This window comes from Poromitra crassiceps (assembly GCF_964638095.1).
Source record: "Poromitra crassiceps genome assembly, chromosome: 13".
Lineage (NCBI taxonomy): Eukaryota > Metazoa > Chordata > Actinopteri > Beryciformes > Melamphaidae > Poromitra > Poromitra crassiceps.
Window position 1 is genome coordinate 32,176,317 of NC_139644.1, and position 25,000 is coordinate 32,201,316.

The following is a 25,000-nucleotide window of genomic DNA, read 5'->3' on the forward strand; positions in this document are numbered from 1 at the left end:
GCTCAGTAACCGTGACGCGTCACTGGTGTGGTAGTAGGGCTCATGGGAAACGTCTCCTGTCACACCATTTCAAACATCTCATTATGCTGCCTCAGTTCAGTAGACTTGTTTCTTCTCTTGGTTGTGAATCATCATACTTAAGACTCTGTCTTAGAAATGTGCCGCGCAAATACGATGATTAATACTGCTATTGTGCAGCTACACTACCAGTCAAAAGTTTGGAAACACCTGGTTGATTGAAGATGCTGTTTTTTCATCATCTAAAAGCCATTTTGATCTAAAGGCAAATAGTGAAGTTGATCCTAAGTATGTATGAATTTCATTTCAGAGCCTTTGGCAAAGGGTGACTTATTTATATAATCTAGTTTTGGCACTTTTTTGGTCACTGCATACATGTAATTCCCTTTGTGTTATGTCATAGTTTTGATGTCTTTGCTATTATTCTAAAACATGGAAAATAGTAAAAATAAAGAAAAAATGTGTGTGGCCAAACTTTTGACTGGTAGTGTATATTCATTGTCTATAATTATGTAGTCTCGCTTGCCAGAGTCTGGCTGGGGAAGGCTTTCACTGTGGACTAGAGGGGAAAAAGGCTGTTTACAGCCATCCACCGAACATACCATGCAGGCTGTTCTCAGCGTGTAGCAACGCGCTAGCGGATAGCGCTGCTGCTGTCATTGTTTCGAAGGCAGCGGCGCAGGCATTTGAGCTCGGCAGATTCGACACGTACAGCAGCAGAGGCATACAGATTCGACACAGGAGGCCTGGAAAGGAAATCCAAATATGGTCGCAGCCGCAGTCAGAGCGAGTCGGAGCCAATTGCAGAGCTTGCAGGGAGCGGAATGGGATTTCCATCCGGCGCCGACTGAAATGGTCGGCACCAATGAGAGAGCTAAGTCCACCATGCTGCTTCAACCCAGTCAGACTAATAAATATGTTACTCTATCTTACTTTTTATTTGTCTTGATTGTGAAGCCCTTTACAAAATGTGTTTTAATGAAGTTATCAGCTGTTACTCTGGATACTCTTCATTGCTCTTATGTATGGTGTTTTTCTAACTCACGTCATTGAGCAGCTTCTCCAGGTTCTCCTGCAGCTCAAAGAAGTAGACAGTGGTGATGAGGCCCTCGCGGGCTTTGGCCAGGCAGTCCCTGGCCAGCTCGACTATCTGGTGATGGATGAAGCTGAGGACCCCGTCGGCCAGGGGCAGAACGTTTTCAGGAGTGTACACCTGGATGAACTCGGCCAGCTTGCCCTCCATCTGCGCCGTGGCCTGGTGGAGAATAGGGATAAGAGATAGAGATCACGTTTACAAAAAGATTCAATTTCACCAAGACGCTGAGCTGTTGAAAGGAACGCTCGAAAAGCAATTTCAGTCGCGAGCCAGACAGTGTCTCCGCTGACTTACATTGACTTTTCTTATTTGACTTGTGTCAGAACGAGCCCAGAGTCGAGCTTTCACCTCAGCTGACCTCGAAAACTACAATGGCCGACTTCTTAAGCTTGATTTGTATCACTGGAAGCTTTCAACCTGTTTCCTTTTGATGCCAGCCTCAGCCTCAGCCTACTTGCTCATGAAAGAGAGTGAAACGGAGGTCAAATCAGGTAAAAGGCGAAATCTCTTCAAACTGTTCCTCGCTGTGGCAGTGAATAAACATAATATTCTCCATGATGGGGTAAACCCCTCAGGGCTTGGTGGAGTGGCGTAATCTTGTTTACGGCGGTTGAGTAGCTTCTATCTACCTGTTTTTTCCCCTTCCATTGCCTCTGGATGCACGCTAACAAAACATCATGCACACAAATCTCTGCACACTCTCCATCTATAAAAGTTCCTTTCAGTCCTCAGATATTTGAATTGTGACCTTATGGGATTAGATGGGAAAGATTGGTTTGAGGCTCCGTCACCTTGAGGATTTGAGAACTGTTTTCTATTTTTTTATGGAAGTGTTTGCAGCTTTAATGGCTTCAGTGATTAATCTGTGTGTGTGTGTGTGTGTGTGTGTGTGTGTGTGTGTGTGTGTGTGTGTGTGTGTGTGTGTGTGTGTGTGTGTGTGTGTGTCTTACCTTGGGGAAGCGCTCCTTGTACACATGGTTCATCATGACTATCTCATTGTCGTAGCAGGAGGAGGAGCGTCCTGGGCTGGAGGGGGAGAGGGGAAAATGGAATTCAGTCAGAAATACAGTATGGACGTTTCTACTCAAAACCTGAGCTATTGGAATGCTATCTTTTGTTCAAAGGCAGTAGAAGTAAATATGTCTGAAACACCTCTGCTGCTTATAAATTAAAAACTCAAGCAAACTAGAGGGCATACTGTACCTCCGCCAACCTTTCTACAAAGGCTTGTAGTGTTATGTGAATCTGTTTGGAAGTTAGGCGTCTTTTTGTGATTGAACATGGCCATTGCCATACCCCTGTTTGGCCAGTGGGTGTGGAAAGTTAATCAGTTCTAAGTTGGCGTATGATCTACTTTTCTACCAAGTTTTGTGCAAATCCATTTATAACCTTTTGAGATATCCTGCAGACAGACAGATAAACGGGGGCGAAAACATAACCTTCCGACCAACTCCATTGGAGGAGGCAAAAAGAAAATCACTGCTTTATGATCAAGGAAATTAAAATGTATAACATGAAATGTAGCGCATCATTAAAATGAGAAAAACTTAACAAACAAGCAATAAAAATAAGATCAGCCATAGGCAACCGCCTATAAAAAAGGATAGTGCTTTTTGGCAGTTGAAGCGCCCGTTTAATATCACGGGTGGTGCCAGCTGACCTGAGACTGCGCGAGCGTGGGGCATGTGGGCGGAGCAGCGCCCCCTGCTGTCAGCTGACCTGAGACTATGCGACCGTGGGCGCATGTGGGGGGAACAGCGGCCCCTGTTGCCAGCTGACCTGAGACTGCGGGAGCGGGGGCGCATGTGGGGGGAGCAGCGGCCCCCGTCGTCGTCCGTGATGCTCTCGGTGCTGCCAAAGTGCTTGGATAAGAAGTGCAGCTCGTCCATGGTGGGCTGGAAGGGCAGCTGGTGCAGCCGCTCCTGGGAAGAGCTGGAGGACTGGTGGAGGGAGCGATAGAGGAGCAGGAAGAGGAGGAGCACAGAGAGGATGAGGAGAAGGGGTGAGGAGGGAGATGTTGGCAGAAGAGGAGGAGAACAGAAGTTGAGAGTGTGTGGAATAGGAGTTGGAAAGATCAAAAGGGGGGAAGGAGAAAATTCATTAAACAAATTGACAAAACACATTAAATCTCTCTACTACGTAGCAGACATGTCCTGCTGCTTCTGTCAACCTCATCAATCTGCTCTGCCTCTAAGTGTGGGCTAAACAAGGGGCAACCTCCATCTTGGAAAAATTAACACTAAAGTGCCAAAAACTGCAGTTCCTTGAATGGCCACTTGAGGCTGGCTGCAAAAGCGAGTAGCGGTATACTGTATCCCCAGAGCCCATGTTAAAATGCCCAACTTTACAGAAGAAATAAACAGGTTTACAGCCTCATATAAAAAACGGTTTTGCTAGAGCTCTATAGCTATTTTCTCTGTTCATGGCAACTGTACGGAGGGTGAATCTTTATATAACTCACCCGTTGTACTGTACAGTCTATTGCTGCAAAAAGAAGTCCGATTGTATAGAAGTCTATAGGAAAATGACTTGACTTCTCACTTGATTTATTACCTCAGCAAAGACTTTCCTAATGAGTTTATGGTCTCAATCTCTAGTTTCAAGTCTTCTTCAATACAGCATGATGTTCATTTTGTAAATGATGGCCCCATTTAGGGTAAAATAGACGAGAAAGCAGATTATGGTTTGGGGCGTGATTGACAGGTTTTCTGTCCAGTGATCGCGCAGTTCGCTGATCATGAACCAATAGCAGGTGGCGATGTGGCTCTGTCTGGCTATAAAAAACCCAAGATCATGTAGCGTGATCACTACAATCACGATGGTTAAAATGCCAAACTTGAGGCTTCAAAATGGGAGTCCACAAACCAATGGGAGGCATCACGGTGGCTGTATTTGTATACAGTCTATGGCAGTGGTTCTCAAATGGGGGTCCGGGGGACCCCCAGGGGTCCGTGGCACTTAGCCAGGGGGTCCGCGAAAGGTTTTCAGGAAAATAAAAATAAAAACTTTTTTTTTTTGCAAAAGCTTCATAGTTCAACGAAAATGGTTCATGGATTACATTCTAATACAGTATAACAAACCTATCAATTTAAAAGTCAAGCACGTTACCGTGGAAACAATTAAGCTTAGCCCAAAATCACAAATCAGAATGAGGGGGTCCCCGGTATATTTTCTATCTTGTAAGGGGTCCTTGGCTGAAAAACATTTGAGAGCCTCTGGTCTATGGGACAACAGGTGAAGTGACTGAGGGATCAGCATCTCTTGCACGTGACAGTGCCTCGTGAACTTAGAAGACATTGTCATTTAATTCAAAGTGATTCTATTTCACCACTGGTCAAACAGAGAACTGAGATGGTAATGAAGCGATCCAATAAGCCGTCAGGGTCAGAGCCGTGAATCTGTCTCACAGACATCTCACAGCCTCATTTGCCTGAGTCAAAGCAATGGGACCTGGACCTCCTCCACTTACTTCACTAACCGCCAGATCAATCACCGATCAATCACAGATCAATCACGTGACAGACAAATTGAAACCGGTCAGAGTTAAAAGGGCGGATGGAAGGAGGGCGGAGACTGGCCATCAGTCTTGTTTGTTTCATAAAGGTCAAGGTTGTGCGCTGATTGCATTGATGTCATTATTCCGATCTATTTCTGTATTCGATGTCTTGGTAATGTGTGCAGCACTTAATGTCTTAAAGTGGTAATCCGTAAGATAATTTTTTGTGTGTAACATCTTTAGTGCTAAGATTGCATGGAAAATCAAACAGTGTGGGCAGTAATGTGACATATTTTTCTTGGATTTTCTGACGTTTGAGTTTCTGTGGCTGGTGCTCTTCTCTTTTCTTTTTCTGTTCAGTCATGGTGGCTATCGCTGCTCATGCCAGCTAGCTACTCCATTTTCGTGTTTATTCCAAATAAGCTGCTTTTGCTGCTGTCATCACCTCCCGGCTCCTGTGCAGCAGAACAGCAATTTCAGTAAATGTCAAAGCCTTCATTAACTGGGTATAGGTTGAGTCACTGCTGTGTTTTATCAAACAACAAAAGAGAGCAGCAAAACGGAAATGTATACATATGAAAATGTCACAGATTATTACTGAAATGGTTTTTATCTCCATGAAGCAGTCACAACCAGACATGGAGCGGGGAGTCTGGAGCTCAGTGTGATTCACAACACGTCTCAGCTCTAACTCAGATAAAATATCTTTTTGTCTCTATAATGATGGCTTAATATAGCCTGTGGCAAATGACTGTGGGTTTGTGCTCTCTCTCACGCCAGCCTCTCTTCTCTATTCTATGCTACTTAGCCCGTGTCCCTCTCATCCCACTAGCCTGGCACTTATCAAGCCCCCCCCCCCCCCCCCCCATCCTCATCCCTCCATCCAGAGCCAGATGGAGAGCAGGAACCAGGCCTGTGATGTTGTTGTTTCGCAGCAATAAGACACACACTGGAAAACCTGAGGAAAACAAGGCAGTGTGCCGGGGATGACCAAAGTGTGCCAGGGAAATCCTGGCATGGTGAGCGTTGGTTTAAAATATGCTAAAACTGTCTCTAGAGATGATCTCTGAGCTAACTGCAGTTCTATATGTTGTGTGGGTGGGAAGGTAGTGCGAGTGTGTACCGTGGAGCTGGGAGTGTTGGTGCCATATCCAGATGAGGGCAGAGAGGCCAGTGACCATCGACGCCCGTCCGCTCTGCAGAAGAGGAAAAATGCCTCAGGTTGATTATCACCACACTATGCTATGAAACTCACAATACATTTTGCAACCTTTCTGTGTACATCATCAACTGTATTTATTATATTAGAATATTCCAACTAATATGAATCACTATCATTCCTGCCATGACGAATGTTGTTGTGTGAAATAGTGACTGTGTGAATGCAAGGCAAACCACTAACAGCCTATTCGCTATTCCCACATACAGTACAACCCGCATCCATCTCAATTTGGGTGGCACTGATATATCTTTATTGGGCACGCCAATGACTTACAACACAACAAGGTTAGTCCCAGGAGCCGTCCCCAGTGAGGAGCTGCTTCACTGTGTGCGTGCGTGCCGTGCACACTGACAGACAGCCAGACGCATTTGATAAATGAGGAGGGAGGATTTACAGGAAGTACAAGACTCCAGTCCCAACAGTCCCAATGTCTGACTGAGGAGACAACAGCCTAATTGGGTCTCTTCACCTGGGGGGGGGGGGGAGTCACTATGGGAGTCAAGTCTCACCATCATTACTGCAACCACACCATGGGGCCTGACCATTATATTGGATGCTCATTCTATCAGTCACTGGCTTTTCTTAAATATATGTGTCTGTCAATGCACTCTTTGAGATGAGATTTTTGTCTCATATTATTTTTAAAAACACAATTTCTGATGTTTTCCCCACAATGAACTTGTGTTTATTTTTAAGATTTTAACATTTTCTGTGAACAATTCATAATAAAATCCAAGATGATACAGTACAATGTGTTTTACCATTCTGTTTGAGATTTTAGTCCAATGAGTAACAATAATCTATGTACTGTATATTATAGTCTTATGGGATATATTGGAGATAACCCTTCCGTTCGACATTGCATCAAGATATTCTTCATGCACCTTCTTGAGATGCAGCATAAAACCACATTCTCAAATGAACCCAATGTACACACACACACACACACACACACACACACACACACACACACACACACACACACATCTACACGTGAACATGCAGAAGCGCACACATATCTGACGCACAAACCCTCCTGCCTCTCGTCGAGCAGTGTGCATAATGATGAGTCAGCCTGTTCCACTGCAAGAAACTCTGGGCAGAGCGAGAGGCTGCCTGCTCTGTTCCCCAGGAGGTGCCAGACCAGATCCACACCTCTCCTTCTCTGATGTTCACTTGCTGTCTCTGTCTCTCCCTCCCTCCCTCCCTCTCTCTCATGCTGTCTTGGCTTCTCCCTGTCTCGCTCTCCGTCCCTCTCACACACATCCCTCTCGGCGCACATGCACACAGGAAAGCAAACAGAAGCACAGTCAAAAGTGGACAGGTGTAAGTGCACTCAAATACACAGTGCCACAGAGCAGTGACCTTCGGGAGGAGGCAAAGGAGAAGTGTGCCGGGTTGCTGGGAGAGAAGGTCCGTGGGCTGTCCAGAGGGCTGCTTCCTGTAGGCGGCAACGAGACAGGCACAGAGGGTGAGAGGCAGGAGGGAGAGGGAGGGAGGCAGAGAGAGAGAGAGAGAGAGAGAGAGAGAGAGAGAGAGAGAGAGAGAGAGAGAGAGAGAGAGATGGGAAGGCAGGATGGCATGTGCAAGCTGTTCTTTATTTATTTTTTCATGACCAAAGCAAAGCAAAACCAGGGACAGAGTAAACCTTGCCATCATTCTTTGCCCTTGTAAAGTCACTGTACAATCTACACAGCCCCTCAAGTCAATTTTAAGACCAGGTCCAGTTGGGTTAAGTCAAGACTAAGTCCAAAGTCAAGACCCAATTCAAGGTCAAAACAAAAATAGGCAATAAACAGTGTACATGTTCCAAATGTAAAAAAATATGATTTTATCTGCAGGAGTTCTGTACTGTAACTTTCAACATGCAGCTAATTAATGCATAGGATTGTCATCACAATTCATTGAAGATTGAGGACCATGACATACTACACATAGGCATCCTTTTTTATTTTAAATTGTTTGTAGTGCTGGGAAGACGTAGACTAGCAAAATGCATATTTGCCAATTTTAGGTAGGTGGGAAAAAGTCAAGTGAACATCCAATAATGGCTGAGATCAAGATAAGCCTGAAGATAAGTCAAAATAGGGTTAGGGCAAGACAAATCCAAAACACGAGAAAAATGGCCTCTCAAGTACTGCAGCTCTGCTTGTGGCTAGATATGAAATATACTCGTTTGAAGGTGTGTTTTGGAGAATATATGATTGAAACCACCCACCATCATCAAACCAAGCTCATAGCAAAGGGGTGAGATGTTACATACCGAGGTGTCCGGGGAGGGGCAGAGGGGAGTGAGGGCGAGGCAGAGTGGGAGAGGTGGTGGTCAGGATCAGACTTTTCCTGTTGCTGGTGCGACAGCTAGAGAGAGAGACAGAGAGACAGAGAGAGAGAGAGAGAGAGAGACAGAGAGAGAGAGAGAGACAGAGAGAGAGAGAGAGAGAGAGAGAGACATAGAGAGAGAGAGACAGAGAGAGAGAGAGAGAGAGAGAGAGAGAGAGAGACAGAGTTAAAACAGCAATGTAAATGATGGGTCTAGAGAGGCTGCTCTGTCTTTGATTTAATGGAGTGCGCTTGCCTCTACACATACAGTACAGACGGGCACTAAAGAGGAATGGAGGAGGCAGGACGGGCAGACACGTGCCAATGCAGGACTCACTGCAGGAGCACCACCACGGCAATAAAGAGAATTTAATTTCCCCAGCCATCCATCCCTGTCTGTCTCCTCTCGGCCAAGATAAGACTGAGCACAGACAGGGAGGGACGCACAAGATGATCGGAGCGCAGAAGACAGAGATAGTTGGAGGTAGAGCGAGGGGAAGAGACAGGCAATAAGCAAGAGAGAGAGAGAGAGAGAGAGAGAGAGAGAGAGAGAGAGAGAGAGAGAGAGTAAAGTAGAATCTAATAAAAGGGGTAGCAGCATAGTCCCAGAAAAATATAGCGGAAGGAAGGACTGAGATTTTCTCCACAGCTCCATGACCTCAATTCATCACAGTAGGGCTGCTTAATAGCAGTCATCATTACCACACGGAGTCACTTCAAGTCCGCCTGTGGACTCCTCCCACACACTCACACACTTAACTGTGTCTGACGGAATGACTGCATCTGATTCAACACACCATTAGGTCGTACGTGAGCTAGTGTGTTTCCTCTTCAATACAGATCTGCGTATTTTGTTTTGAAAACTGGCTGCCACACTACGGCAGCACAATGTCATTCAGAGGGCTTTTTAAATGGGACAGAACACGTCACTAAGCAGCGAGGGACATGAACGCGTGCAAACACAAGAGGCAGCAGGCCCACTGGCTGCTTCTATGCCGGCTTGTCCTTGCTTGTGTCAATGGAAGAGAACGGTGAGTTTCCCGCTCTCTCTTTCCCACCGCTGTCACGTGGGTCTGCATGTGAACGGGACTCGCCACCGCCACGCACGCACGCACACACACACACGCGCACGCACAGCACGCGCACGCACGGCACGCACAGCAAGCACACACACACACACACACACACACACACACACACACACGCACGCACGCACACACACACGCACACACACACACACACACACACTCACACACACACACTCACACTCACACACGCACACACACGCACGCACACACACACACTCACGCACGCACGCACGCACGCACACACACACACTCACACACACACACACACACACTCACACACACTCGCGCACGCACACACACACACACAGACACACACACAGACACACACACACACACACACACACACACACACACACACACACACACACACACACACGCACACCTCATTGACACTTGCAGACTGAAGACGTGAGCTGACTGAGATGGGATCAACACAGCCAAGCAGTAAAAAGAGATGGGGAGAGATGGAGTCAGGCACATCGCCAAAGATACAGGCAGACATGTTTTATAGGTGTTACGGAAACAGCCCTGATATTAACAGTGCTGTTTCTTTTGTCTTGCCCAAGGACACTTTGCCAATTGGACACACATTGATCACGCCCGCGGATCTTTCTGTTACGGGACAGTCTCTCTTACGGCTGGGAAATACAGTATATGATATTATATAGATATTGTGATATGAGACTAGATATCGTCTTTAGATTTTGGATATCGTAATATGGCATAAGTGTCGTCTTTTCCTGGTTTTAATGGCTGCATTAGTGTAAAGTGATGTAGCCTACTTTTCTGATCTTGGCCACTGAGCGGCTCCACTGGAGCGGTTGAGGTTAAGGGCCTTGCTCAAGGGCACCTCAGTGGTGGTAAAGGGAGGGTAAGTGCTGCCTTTTCACTTTACCCACCCAGACGTGTCCTGCTGGTCCCGGGGATTGAACCCACGGCCTTCTGGTCACAAGCTTGCTTCCCTCGTGGGCCACGAGTCACGACTGATGATAATTTATCAAAAGTCTCATTGTAAATATTTTGTGAAAGCACCAATAGTCATCCCTACAATATTGTCACAATATCAATATATGATTGGTAGGTATTTGGTCAAAAATATTGTGATATCTGATTTTGTCCATATCGCCCAGGCCTAGTCTCTCTAACAAGCTGGCAAGCTTGAGAGTTTTGATGTGTTCTTTGTGTAGGCTTGTCAAACAGGTCTCCAGGGTAAAGACGGCCAGAGACAGACTGAGAACTCCCACCCGACCAGGAGACAGTGACAGAGTGACGGAGCATTGCCAACAGCCAATCACACGCAGCCTTGCTCCTCCTGCCCTTCTGGAGCTAATACCACTGATTGAGCTCATGCCTCTGCATTAAGCCATTTAAGAATGTTCCCCCGGTCATGGTCAAGCAACATTATGTAATCCAGTTATTTCTGCCCATCTAAAATATTAGTGTAGGTCACGAGATCTCCTCTTCGTGTCTGTTTTCAATTTTCATTATTTAAATTGCACAGGATGGCCTGACCAATCAGATCTATAACTGGCCTTATGCCTTATGGATATTGATCACGTATGCCAATAGCGTGAGATTTGATCTGTTAACTGCCATTGTGCCATTTCACCCTTTCTGAAACTGGATCAATGATATCTTGACATTGTTCTAACCTCTTCACCGGCACACCTTTTTCTCTATATCGAGTCCGTGAGTTACTGTTATTGAAGCTGCAGTAATCTTAACACACACTCTGGACCCTTAACCTACCACATACAAATCATCTGAGTGTGTGTGTGTGTGTGTGTGTGTGTGTGTGTGTGTGTGTGTGTGTGTGTGTGTGTGTGTGTGTGTGTGTGTGTGCGTGCGTGCGTGCGCGCGTGCGTGCGTGTGTGTGTGTGTGTGTGTGTGTGTCTCTTGGTGTGTGGTTCAGCAGTGTTTCAGTGGCTTTCATTACTTTTATAATAATAATAATTAGATATAGATAGATACAGTAGATAGATAGATAGATAGATAGATAGATAGATAGATAGATAGATAGTGAAAGAGAGGGAGAGTAACAAGAAAGATAGAACGATGTAGAGATAAACTAGCATTAAGGCAATGAGGCTGATATTATACCCCCTTGGTCAATGCATTCTCAAGGCCGCAGAGAAATCAATGGAGGCTGGCTGTAACCACACACACACACACACACACACACACACACACACACACACACACACACACACACACACACACACACACACACACACACACACACACACACACACACACACACACACCACACACACACACACACACACACACACACACACACACCCCCCCACACACACACACACACACACACACACACACACACACACACACACACACACACACACACACACACACACACACACACACACACACACACAGAGTCACACAGAGTACTTGGCCTTGAATCTCCCCATATGCAATGAAAACGCTGTCTGTATTCAGTGCTATGTGTAAACATGTAGATAGACACTAACTAGCGCATGTTTACTTGACACGTCGTACAGTACACGCACGCAAGCACACACGCACATGCACACGCACACACACACACACACACACACACACACACACACACACACACACACACACACACACACACACACACACACACACACACACGCACACACACACATGTCACAGAATCACTTCACTGCTCAGGCGGGGAGAGAGAGAGTCCAAAATTCAGACCGAGCCTCAGGCCAGTTCTTGGCTCAAGAGTCATTCTAGTTCAGGAGTGAGAGATGACAAATAAGTGAGAATGGAGACTGCAGAGAGAGAGAGAGAGAGAGAAGAGAGAGAGGGAGGAGAGAGAGAAGAGAGGGGAGCAGAGAGAGGAGAGAGAGGGAGGGATGAGAGAGAGAAGTGAGAGAGAGGGAGGAAAGAGAGGGGAGAGAGGGAGGAGAGAGAAGAGAGGGAGGAGAAAGAGGGAGGAGAGAGAGGGGAGAGGGAGGAGAGAGAGGGGAGAGGGAGGAGAGATGAGAGAGAGGGAGGAGAAAGAGGGAGGAGAGAGAGACACGAGGGAGGAGATGTATCCACTGCAGTCTGCTGCACTCAGTAAATCCTGGCTTGAACTGGCTGACATGCTGCCTGAGGAAATGATCATGATTAGGGGAAAGTGGCTAACTGCAAACTGAGAAAGAGAGAGAGGGGGAGAGAGAGAGAGGGAGTAGAGAGAGGGGGGAGAGGGAGGGAGTAGAGAGGGGGAGAGAGATGGAGGAGAGAGAGGGGGAGAGGGAGGGAGGAGAGACAGGGGGGAGAGAGAGGGTGGAGAGAGAGGGGGGTCAGAGGGAGGAGAGAGAGGGGAAAGAGAGGGGAGGAGAGAGGGGGAGGAGAGAGAGGGGGAAGAGAGAGGGTGGAGAGAGAGGGGGAGAGGGAGGTAGGAGAGAGGGGGAGAGAGAGGTAGGAGAGAGAGGGGGAAGAGAGAGGGTGGAGAGAGAGGGGGGAGACAGAGGGAGGAGAGAGAGGGGAAAGAGGGGGGGAGAGAGGGTAGAGAGAGAGGGGGAAGAGAGAGGGTGGAGAGAGGGGGGGAGAGAGGGGGGAGAGAGAGGGAGGAGAGAGAGGGGGAAGAGAGAGGGTAGAGAGAGGGGGGAGAGAGAGGGGGAGAGAGAGGGTGGAGAGAGAGGGAGGGGAAAGAGGGAGGAGAGAGAGGGAGGAGAGAGGGGGGGAAGAGAGAGGGTAGAGAGAGAGGGTGGAGAGAGGGGGGGGAGAGAGATGGGGTGGAGAGAGAGGGGGGAGAGAGAGGGGGTGGAGAGAGAGGGGGGGAGAGAGAGGGAGGAGAGAGAGGGAGGAGAGAGAGGGGGAAGAGAGAGGGTAGAGAGAGGGTGGAGAGAGAGGGTAGAGAGAGGGGGAAGAGAGAGGGTGGAGAGAGAGGGGGTAGAGAGAGGGGGGAGAGAGAGGGTGGAGAGAGAGGGGGAGAGAGAGAGGGGAAGAGGTGGAAGGGGGAAAAACAACAAAAAGTAAAATGGAAAATAATAGAGTGGAGAAACGGTGCTCTCTCCCTGCGGTGCTCATCAGCCACTCACCCGCACACAGCCACAAGGTAAACATGACCCAGTTTTTTCCACTGTTGACAGCATGCACAAACAGAGCAAATGCTGTACACTGTGTGTGTGTGTGTGTGTGTGTGTGTGTGTGTGTGTGTGTGTGTGTGAATGTGAGGAGATGACAGAGCCAACGCTGTACACTGTGTGTGTGTGTGTGTGTGTGTGTGTGTGTGTGTGTGTGTGTGTGTGTGTGTGTGTGTGAACGTGCGGAGATGACAGAGCCAACGCTACAAGAAAAAGCCAGACAAACAGGAGCCTTCATCATCCGCATATATATTCATGTTCCTTCCTTCCACTTAACAAGAGAGGGATGCGGCCCGTTAATATTGATCAAAGCCGACCACCTATTCATGTAGGAATATGGAAATGCGACCGTGATAACAACGGCAAATATTTGCGCAGACGATAAATTGGAGGCATGATGTGGGACGATTGGAGAGAAGCGCGTGAGGCAGATAAGAGGACCTGCGAAAGGCAAAGTGATACGGAGAGCGAGAACGCTTCAAAGAGATGAAAGAGACAGAGAGGGAGAGATACCGATGAGGAGTCAGGGGAAAAGAGTAGCTTGTTTACCCGCACAGCATGAGGAGAGAGAGAGGTGGGCAAGGGAGAGAGTGGAAGGAGGGATGACTGGAGAGGGAAATTGAGAGAATTGAGAGAATTTGCAGGTGGTAGAGATGAATTGGACAATTTGAGGGGAGGTACAAGAGGGAAATGCAAAGATTGGCTCGAGAAGGTGAATGAGCACCACTATAAAAACCCCAAAATCACTTTATTTTCTTGCTTTATTTTCTTGCGTTGTAAAGTTTTATATCGGCATAAACCGGCTTTATTTCAGGAATAAAACCCGGAGGAAATTGAGTTTGAGTGTAGGTTGAGAGGAGGTAGAGAGCTTGCAGAGGCAGCTAAGAGACGGTGGTCACATGATGTCTTGTTGCTACGCAGCGTGCACTGAGCACCGACCAGGGAGGCTCTGATAAAGCCAACCGGGGACCGCGGTGGCGGAGAGGAGCAAGAGACATAGCACTCATTACAGAAGTTATTCAAGTTCACTGTCAGGCAGGAGAGAGAGAGAGAGAGAGAGAGGGGGAGGGAGAGAGAGAAAGAGAGAGATGCACAGAAAACAAAAAAGTCAAACAAATCACAAATCACGTCTTTTGACGTTAAGGATGATGTATGTCATACCCAGTACCCGGTGATGTCACAACCAAAAAGAAAAAAGAAAAAAAGGAAAGTGCACCGATGGCGCATCATCTCCCGAGGCTCCACCCTAGAAATTGAGTGCACGCAGTGTAAATGCGATTTTCTTTCTATTATGCAGTTGCAATGAGACACACAGTATGAGATGTTCTAATAATAATAATATGTAACCCATATATAACCCCCCACTAAAAAACATGCAGAAGATCGACAAGCGGCGGTTGGAAGAAGTCGGTCCCCAGGTGCTCCACTGCAGCTGCCCACCAATCCTGGCCTGAACCATGGAGGAGGACGAGCCAAGATGGGTCACTAGCCACCATGCACATGTGCATGCATTAATGTGCTTCTGTCATAAATAAAGACGGGGTCTGTCCATTGTGTTAAATGTAAAAAAAAATCAACGCCTGGCTTAAAGGGACAGCTCACCCTAAAATCCAAAATACATATTTTTCCTCTCACCTGTAGTGCTATTTATCCATCTATATCGTTTTGGGATAGTTGCCTGAGTTTTGGAGATATCGGCTGCAGAGATGTCTACCTTCTCTTGAATACAATGGAACTAGATGGCACTCGGCTTGTGGTGCTCGAAGCACCAAAAAAATACATTTGAAAAACTCAACAGCATTGTCTCTTTCCAGAAATCATGACCAGGTTACTCAAGATAATGCACAGACTTTGTTGTGAGCAGTTTCATGTAGGAACTATTTTCTTTTGCAGTCTCATGTAGGAACTAGCTAGCAGCTAGCGGGTGTAGTTCGGTCAAAAGAAAATCCTCCATGAAACTGCTCATAACAAGGTCTGTGGATTATCTTGAGTAACGGGGTCATGGTTTATGAAAAGAGACATTGCTGTTGAGTTTATCAAATGTATTTCTTTGGCGCTTTGAGCACCACAAGCCGAGTGCCATCCAGTTCCATTGTATTGGAGAGACTCAGTCAACTAACACAAAACGATATAAATGTATAAATAGCACTACAGGTGAGAGGAAATATATGTATTTTGGATTTTAGCTGTTTTTTAGCTGTTCCTTTAATACAGAATGGCCAGGAGAAACGTCAAACCGACACGTGTCCATTTCTTGCCTCGTCTCTTCCTGGTTCCCTCTCCAACAATTCAAAGCTCCCTCAGCTGGGATGAAAGAGACTATTCTCTTGTTTTCCTTTCCCATAAATACACCAAAGTCTTCCATCTTAGTCGGGGGGAAAGTACACAGCAGCCGACAGCAGCAATATCTGTCAAACGCCGTTGAGTCCTCAAAAGTATTTTCCTGTAAGTGAAGCCCTGCGAGACGAGAAAGGCAGAAGAGAGGATCAAAGAGAATAAGAGGTCCCATTACTCAAGAAAGGAGACAGGCCCCTTGCTGAGCTAATGGGAGCTGTAGCACCTAAGCTTCTCCTGCAGAGTATTGAGCCGCGGCCGCCTCTGGGGAGAAGCTGAAGCACTCCGAAGGAGACGCTCTGCAGTCGTCTAACCAGCTGCCTCGGCCTCCCACTGACCTCCTTCACTGTGCACATCATCGGCTAAGACTTAGCCGCTAAGTGAAGTGTAATGGCCGCCCGACGTGTTTATTTAGTTACAGTGGAGTGTTTATGTGCAGGCGATGCGGTTAAAAGTGTGTCAGAGTGTGTGTGTGTGTGTGTGTGTCTGTGTGTTAGTGTGTGTGTTAGAGTGTGTGTATGTGTCTGTGTGTTATCTTTTGTCTGTCACTGAGGCACGGCGCACCTGAGCCACAGCACCTGAGGGAAACACAATAGAGATGGTAAGATTCGGCGGGTGTGGCTCAGGAGGTAGAGCAGGTCGTCCACTAATCAGAAGGTTGGTGGTTCGACCCCCGGCATCTCCAGTCCGCATGTCGAAGTGTCCTTGGGCAAGACGACACTGAATCCCAAATTGCTCCCGGTGGCTGTGCCAGCACCCTGCGTGGCAGCTGGCCGCCCTCGGTGTGTGAATGGGTAAATGTAGGCACATTGTAAAGCGCTTTGGATAAAAGCGCTATATAAATGCAGTCCATTTAGCATTTACCAAGATTCACCGATTCGATTCGCATCGGTGCACCGTTTAGAAAAGTGTGCATCGGATACAATTTGGGATGAACTCACGATACATCGTTTCTAACATCTTTGCATCATTAAAATCAGATTTATATTCCGGTACTTTGTTAAGAAAAACAATCCATCTTATCCTAATTCTCCAGATCAGTCATCAATGGAATCTATTCTTTTAAGAAATCCACATAACAAAGGAGGTATATCTTATATATACATTGCATCCGTTGACATGTACAGCAAATGTAGAACACCTGAGAGTGGCTTGGCAGGATGATCTCGGTGGGGAAATTGAAGAGTGGCAGTGGTGGATACATGTAGCTTTATGACAGATTCATGCTTCCTCAGTATGTGCAAGACGGGTCTTTTACAAATGTCAGATAATTCATCGTTTACATTGGTCTACTCTAAACAAAAGCTTAGTAGGATATTTCCAGAAATCGGTCCTTCATGTGATCGCTGTGGGCTTACTCCAGCATCTTTAGCTCATATGTTCTGGAGCTGCCCAAGATGATCAAACTAATAAGGATTATAGGCATAATAAGTGCTGATGAACATTATAACTTATCATTTGCCTGTTTATTTGCACGGAGACTGATCTTACTTAATTGGAAACAGAAATCTGCACCAACTCATTCAAACTTAATGAACGATGTAATGAAGCATTTGGAACTAGAGAAAATGTAATTTCCTCTGAGGAAACAAGAACATCAATTTGACAAGATCTGGCAACCTTTTGTTGATCATTTCAAGTCCATGAAGTTATCTGACAAGAGTTGAGATGGTCCCTTTAGAACCAAGTGTAATTTTTTTTTTTTGTGTGCATCCAATTGTGTTTTTTTTCCTTAGTTGTTTTGTTTGTTTTGTTTTTTTGGTTCATTCCTGTTTAAAAAAATCAGTGTTATACACTGATCTGACATATCTGTATCAGTATGTGTGTGTGTGTGTGTGTGTGTGTGTGTGTGTGTGTGTGTGTGTGTGTGTGTGTGTGTGTGTGTGTGTGTGTGTGTGTGTGTGTGTGTATGTTTGTGGAGTTTTGTATTATATTTTTTGAGAAAATAATAAATACAGTTAAAAATAGAAAATAAACCGCATGATGCATCAATGAGATGCTTACTGAGGGTTGCCGTAAAAATTTAACTTTTTTTGTAGTTAATTTATGATTTGCTGCCTAAGAAATCAAATCAAACTCTTTGTACCATATTGAATTGAATAGCATCATTCTTCAATATTGCATTGAATCACGCTAAATCGGAATTGTGTTTAATCAAATCACGTCGAACCGCACTGCATCGCAATAGGGGTGAATCGTATCTTTTATGTATCGGATCGTTGGCAATGCAGAGATGCGTATTGCATCGCCTCAGTGATGGAAATGCACACACAGACACACACACACACACACTGACGCACACACACACACACACACACACACACACACACACACGAAATCTTCAAAAATCATTATCATTCGTTCCTCCTTTTATCTCTCACACACACTCCTCTCCATTTCTTGCATCTATATTCAACTCACTCCTTCTGGCATCAAAACAATTAATTCACGCACACACACACACACACACACACACACACACACACACACACACACACACACACACACGCACGCGCACAATTACTGCAAACACACATGCGCACGCACACGCACACACGCACACACACACACACACACACACGCACGCACGGTAATAAGGAGAGAGAGAATGAAAAGAGAAAGAGGCAGTCAGAGCTACTAGCATCGTCTCCCCTGCTCACGTAACCCTAGTGATCTGGTCCCTAATGGAGGAGGAGATATCACCCCAGGGCCCTGCACACTCTCTCTCCCCCTGTCTCACCTCTCTCACAGCCTCCCTCTGGTTCATCCTCTTCCTCCTCCCTTTCTCTCTTCTCCTCCTCCTCTTCCTCCTCCTTACACCTTCCCTTGTTCTTTCCTCCCGACAGGTCTCGTCATTGCCCCCTCATCTTGTTCTCTTTCCTCCCGCTGTTCTCTACTGCTGCAGGGTTTTCCATAAGCACCAGCTGCCAGCTAAATGGCTGCTGGGCATTAAAAGGATTTCCAGCCGGCTACTTCCTTACTGTCACAATAAGCTCAATATTGCAACACCGTGCTAGAGACAAGCCAACCGTGGTGGATGGAAAGCAACCACCACAACGACACAACGCGCTGCTGTGTTCTTGTGTGTAATTCAGAGGTCTCGCTTCGTGAGATGGCCTCTAGTTTCCCGGCTGGGCGCCGCGGTGTTTGGACCTTCTTCTTCGTGGTTCTTCTTCATGGTTCTTAAACACAGCAAAAAGTGTAGAATCACATCATAGCGCTTCCCATACACAGTGTAGCCCCCCCTGCCGCCGCTGCGAGCTGTAGTTATTGATATGCAAATTGGCATGTGATGTCAGTTATGTAGTTCTAACGGAGGTTCAGTCAGGACGACTATAATCGGCACTCCACACTTGCTCAGTTCACTCCGCCCCTTCAAATGCTGCTCACACGCTCAAAATAAACCTGTCAACTTCCGGGCTTCACTGAAGAATCAGCTGTTTGCCGCCTGGGCTATTTTATCCAATAGCATAGTGTCACATCACCTCTCACCCCACACACCTCCATTGTAAGCATGGCATGGCTGGCATGGCTGTTGTCCTCTTAAATATGCTTTTTTCTATCCCGTTCAGTCTCCCAACTTTGCTGCCGACAGTCTCACACCCTCCACCTCCCCTTCTCCACCCAGTCTTCCCAGACCCATCAGATTCTCCAGTCTGAAGAGTCTCATCAGTCTCAGAAGGAGAGGCATCACCACCATCAGCAGTATCCAGACTCTACAGGGGGATACAACTGGCTGCTGCTCCGGGCTGATGCAGCTCTATCTCATTATCTCCCTGTGGTGTCTAAGCGCCAAAGACTATTAACAATACCTAATTCTGATTGTATTTTCTGTAATGCATCATTCATTAGCTATTGTAATAAATATTACTTTATTCATTCATTGGTCTCTAGTCTCTCCTGATTGAAACCATTTTCTTAAGAAAAGGTGTCGGTTTTTGTCAGCATTCATTCATTCTCAGTCATTCTCATACACTATGCATGTGTGATTTGTCCGTTTGCATGCAGCCATACACGGTCATATTCAAATTGCAGGTTTTTAGCTAACGCTCATATTCAGAAAGAGAGAGAGTGACTGTGTGTGTGGGCTCAGGTGTGTGGTGGCGGGACACGCCTCTGTAATAGGAGCTCAGTGGAGCTGGTTGAATCCCTGAGCAGCAGGAGGGAATGAAGGCACACAGGAGAGGCTCAGCAGGACATCCACTGCTGCTGCTGCTGCTGCTGAAGGTGCTGAATGTCAGCTCAAATATTCAGCCTGTCAACATCAATGTGATTGAAGATATCAATTGAAAGCACAAAGGGAAATAGCAGCAATGTTATTCATTACCTCCGCCAAGGAGGCTATGTTTTTGGTACCATTTGTCTGTTTGTTAGCAAGATTTTGGAAAAGCTACAGGGCCGATTTTCATGAAACTTGGTGGAAGAGTGTAGCATGGGCCAAGGAAGAACCCATTACATTTTGGAGCCAATCTGATTCATGTCAAGGAAGGGGATGGGGCTAGGGAAAAGGGGACGTAGCTAAGGATAGGAGGGTCGTAGAGAGTCGGGATTCTAGAGCCCTTTTCCCACATGCGTACCGGAAAATTACCTGTAAGTCAATATCGGACATTTCCCTTCACACTTCGGCTCGCGCATGTGGGAATCTATCAGCGAAATTGCCTGTATGTGGGGGGGGCGGGGGGGGGGGGCACTGCAGAGCGAGTGGGGGAGTGACGTGTCGGCAAAACTCTGAATGGTGAAATAAGTTTGCTTGTTTATCCGTTCACCTGCATCGCGTTGAAGCACTTTTTACAGACTGGCTTCATTTGATGTGTCCGGGCTTGCCTTCGCTGTCGGCAACGTAAGCAAAATACTTCCACTTTCGCTTCATGCATTTGCCCTGTCGGGCTGTGACTGAAGGAGGAGGACGGACTGTGGCCAGAGAGCGAGCAGAGAGGAGAGGGGAAAATCAGCACAGCACACCCACACATGAAGCTGACATAGGCTACTGCTCTTATTATCACAAGATAATTTCGCCAGTTTGCTTTAATGTGCGCGAATGATTAGATTATGCCCGCTGGAACATTAAGCAACGTGTGTACACCTCGCCCATGAGAGTGTCGCGGAAAATGACTGCACCCGTTTCTGACTAGTATCCGCTAAAGCGCATACCGCTCTTCTGACAGGCTGGAAAGTGGTGAAATCTCCGCGACGACGGGGTCGCGCTTATACCGGCACGGCGCCTTTCTCACATGCAGGCATTAGACCACGTACCGGTCATTTTGCGGTACAAAGCGCATGTGGGAAAAGGGCTTAGGTGAGGTAGGGGGAGTGGCTAGGTGTATCTGGGTGGTGGGAGGGGGCGTGGTCAGGAAAGGCGGTAGAGCTATTAGGGAAAAGGGGACGTAGCTAAGGATAGGAAGGTTGTAGAGAGTGGGAGTAGCTGGGGGAATGTGGGTGCGTCAGGGTTAGGGTTCTGATCCGACCCACAAAATGTGCATATCATGGCAGACTGGAGTATTGGCCTGAGCTTTCTGAGTGCACTTCTAGTTTGAAATGAAACGTGATAATGCGATTCTTCATTGATCCGAATGCAGTTGCAGCTACAGAGCTGGGAGGGATTGTGTATTTTACTCAAGGACACATCAGCAGAGTGGATGTGTGCCTGCTATACATCAGTGAGTCATACAGAGCAGCAGAACTGGCAAGTTCGTCTGAACCCGCTGACTCTGTCTGACTCACATTGGATTTGTCAGAGTGAAATCATCCATTGATCACGTCTGCTTCAGATGGTGAATCAGCCTACCTCTGCTGAAAATGTCACTAGAATGAATCACTGATAGCCCCCTACAGCCAATTACTCATTGTTAAATACAGGAAGTAGATGTTTTCACAGCATGGTCAGCAAAACCATCGTCACACCCAGTGATGTAGAGGTACATTTAAAATTACATTTCCTGAGGTGAAAATACAGTATAAAGCCTGGTCACCAGGTTCAACTTCTTATATATCTTCTATTTAAAAAAAAATCCATACTTTTTCCAGGTCTAAATTTCTTCACTGGATTTAATGATTTTGGAGATCAATACGATGCCTGCTGATAGTTGCTGGTAAATGTGAGTGTTGACCGGGCTCTGCTGAAAGTTATCCTCCATGCCAACAAATAATAGGAATGGAATTGAATGTGGGTTCTATAACGACATAAAAAGTGTAGTTATTTGTGCATCAAGATATTTTCACATACTTTTCCAGACTATCTGTGTAAGACCTGCTGGAGCCAGTTCCACAAAGCACCTTAAGTTAAGATTTTCCTTAGAGTCCGAGTTAAGGTGTCCATAAAATAAAACCGGTTGCACAAAACACACTTAAATCCTCTCCTTAAGGTTAAACATTTTAAGGAAAACATAAGAACAAGATTTAAGGGTGTTTTGTGCAGCCGATTCTATTTTATGAACACCTTAACTCAGACTCTAAGTTAACTAAATCTTAACTTAAGGTGCTTTGTGCAACCGGCCCCTGGAAATGATCAGACTACTTTTTCATATTTTTCCCGACTTCCCAAGATTGCCCAGTAGTGATTATTGTAACATCCTATAGGCTGCTAATAAACAGATGTTTTTAGCTGATGTTAGCTTGATGCATGCAAGCATACTATCAATATGTCATAAACCTTTATATCATCTTAAAAAAGTAGTTAACTCTATTTGGTGAATAATTATTATGTTTAAAACTTATGTTAGATTTAACATTACATCCTTTCTCAGGACTTCAAACTGACCCACATACAGGTTGCCAGTCCGTCAGTATAAATGCAACTGATATACTGTGTCATCTAATGTATCAACCTTTGAGGAAAAACTACTACCGGTAACAGCCACTCGAAGAGAAGACTCAGCAGAACAGAGCAGAAATCTAAAACCAAGTTAGACACTCCTTGAAATGTATACTTATCCATAGCAGACGCACAGACACAGACAGGGGAAGGAGAGCATGTCAAGAGAGACAGAATGAAGCGAGCGAAGAGAAAGAGAGAGAGAATTCAGAGAAGGAGCAGAGATAGCAGTCCAACCACACCCCACATCACAGACCCAACCATCAGCCTTCTGTTGTACCTTTTAGAGCGTCGAAACATGTTGCTGTGGAGGGTATCGAGGCGTAGCTCTGAGCAACAGGAGCAGCGAGAGCCGTCAGAAAGCAGCAGGTCTCTGAGGAAATGTCATCGCAATGCAACGCATGGATCCCACAACCTTTAGATCTGCACTGGTGTCTGGGTGCCTGGGCAAACGTGGCAGAGCACCAAGGGAGAGAGGGATGAGGCAAGAGGCAGGGATGGAGGGAGGGATGGAGGGAGGGAGGGAGGGAGGGAGGGAGGGAGGGAGAGAGGGAGGCAGGGAGGGCAGGGTGAGTCTGCCTTTCAGAGAGGAACAGAAACGGTGTCCTGGACTGGGCCATTTTCTCAAGGGTAGAGTGTAGGGAGGGGATGTTCCCGTCACGTAGTGCGTGTTTTACTGCTCTCTATGTCTGTGCATTGAAAACAACTGATGGGGAGTTAAAAGCTTTTTACTGCAGGCGACAGATACCATGAATGAATGAATGAATGAAGGAGAGAGCAAAAAGGTGGCTGACTCATCTCAGCAGGGTAGGGCTGGACTTGGACGTGTGTTACGTAACGGTAAAAGTTAAAACATGTTGAATAGAATCAAATATCAAAGAAAAGTAGAACTGATCAGGATGTATGTCTCAGACACCCATGATTGCACGCACATACACACATTCAATGGGGTATACTGTGTTTTACCCATGAATGGATACAGTGGGTAGATTCAATGTGAAGCCAGCTTCACTGAGCTAATCTATAATGGGTGGTGGGTCTACGGAGAGCGATGGGCCGTGATGTGGAGGAGGCAGAGACTGAATGGATCAGCGTGGCAGCGTGCCGCCGTCTCACGAGGTGGGATGAGGGCGAACGGGGGACCAGAGGTTGGAAGCTGGAAAACAACAGTGAGATGGATCGGACAACACGGGCGGGTACACAAACAGAGCGGGTCGCTCCCTGGCTTCATTTCATGTTTGATTAGCCATGCTGACTATGGGGATGAGGAGGCAGAGTGGAGAAGATGAACATGGTGACTATAGGGATGAGGAGGCAGAGTGGAGAAGATGAACATGGTGACTATAGGGATGAGGAGGCAGAGTGGAGAAGATGGATACTAGGGCAGGGAGACGGGAATGGGCAGGAGAGAAAGCGGTGTATAGTGGAGGTAGTGGGCTGGGACCGCTTGCGCGCACACGCACACTCACACAGACATACAGACCACAACTCACTCAAGAGGGCATAGGAATTATAATATATAATATTAACATTACTGGCCTTAAAGGAACAGTGAAGTGAACAGTGAAGTTTGTCCATATAACACACAGAGACCAGTCGCCATTGACTTCAGTACTACAGTACAACTGAAGGCAATGGTGACTGGTTTCTCTCAAGTTGTGCTGGCAAAGTCCCTGTGTGTTCTATGGACAAACTTCCCCCGTGTTTCCACTGGCATGAGGGGGAGTAGCCTAGATGATGACAGAATTTTCAGTTTTGGGTGAACCGTTCCTTTAATTAATACTCTCTTCATACTCATCTAAGCACCATGTCGTCTTTCTGCGTAAACATATCTATTTTCCTTTTCCTTATCTGAAATCCCGTCTTCATGTTGAGTTTTGATGTTCTAATATTATGGTCACCATTGTGCTCCTTGTTGTTAATGCTGCTTTTGCCTTTCTGTGTTGATTATTTTTGCTCTAAAAGTATTTAAAGACTTGTCTACTGCTGTAGTGTTATGCTTTATTTGGACTGTGCATTGGCTAATCACTAACGAGCTAATGAACTAATAACCCTCTTTGTTACATCTGAAAAACTACTAGTACGTGAGAGAGAGAGAGAGAGAGAGAGAGTGAGAGAGAGAGAGAAACAGATGATAAACCAGGAGTGAGAGAAGGGATTAAGACAAGAGAACTGGGGAACCTTCTTAAAATAACTTTCAAGCAATGCTACAATCTTCTTCCTCTTAAAACGTCTTAGCTGACGAAGACTGTTGCACAGTTAATTTCACTAAATGTACTATTGTAAGTCACTTTGGATAAAAGCGTCTGCTAAATGACTAAATGTAATGTAAGTGAAACTGATGTGAAGGGCTGGGGGGAGAGCAAGAGAGGAACAGAAACTAATTAATAACAAAGAATTGGGAAGAGAAAAGGAGGAATAAAGCTTGAATTATGCTCACCCTGCCGTGAAGGGCGCGTGGGTGGAGCGCGGGCCGGGCGCGTCAAATGACGTAAATTTGTTGGGCGTGGTTATTCGCTAGCTCCGTCGGG

The 25,000-nt window shown here is 46.4% G+C and overlaps 1 protein-coding gene across 1 annotated transcript in view; it reads right to left on the reverse strand.

Annotated features, from left to right (window-relative positions):
• The window catches only part of mast1b (microtubule associated serine/threonine kinase 1b), a gene marked incomplete at both ends in the record, with an annotated part of 53,141 nt that overhangs the window by 17,098 nt on the left and 11,043 nt on the right, over window positions 1–25,000 (reverse strand). Inside the window, 6 exons of the mRNA XM_083649063.1 lie at window positions 1,064–1,273; window positions 2,065–2,140; window positions 2,894–3,054; window positions 5,734–5,806; window positions 7,198–7,273; window positions 8,096–8,190. Of these exons, the coding sequence (XP_083505189.1) occupies window positions 1,064–1,273; window positions 2,065–2,140; window positions 2,894–3,054; window positions 5,734–5,806; window positions 7,198–7,273; window positions 8,096–8,190 (691 nt within the window). The remainder of the gene's footprint in view (window positions 1–1,063; window positions 1,274–2,064; window positions 2,141–2,893; window positions 3,055–5,733; window positions 5,807–7,197; window positions 7,274–8,095; window positions 8,191–25,000) is intronic.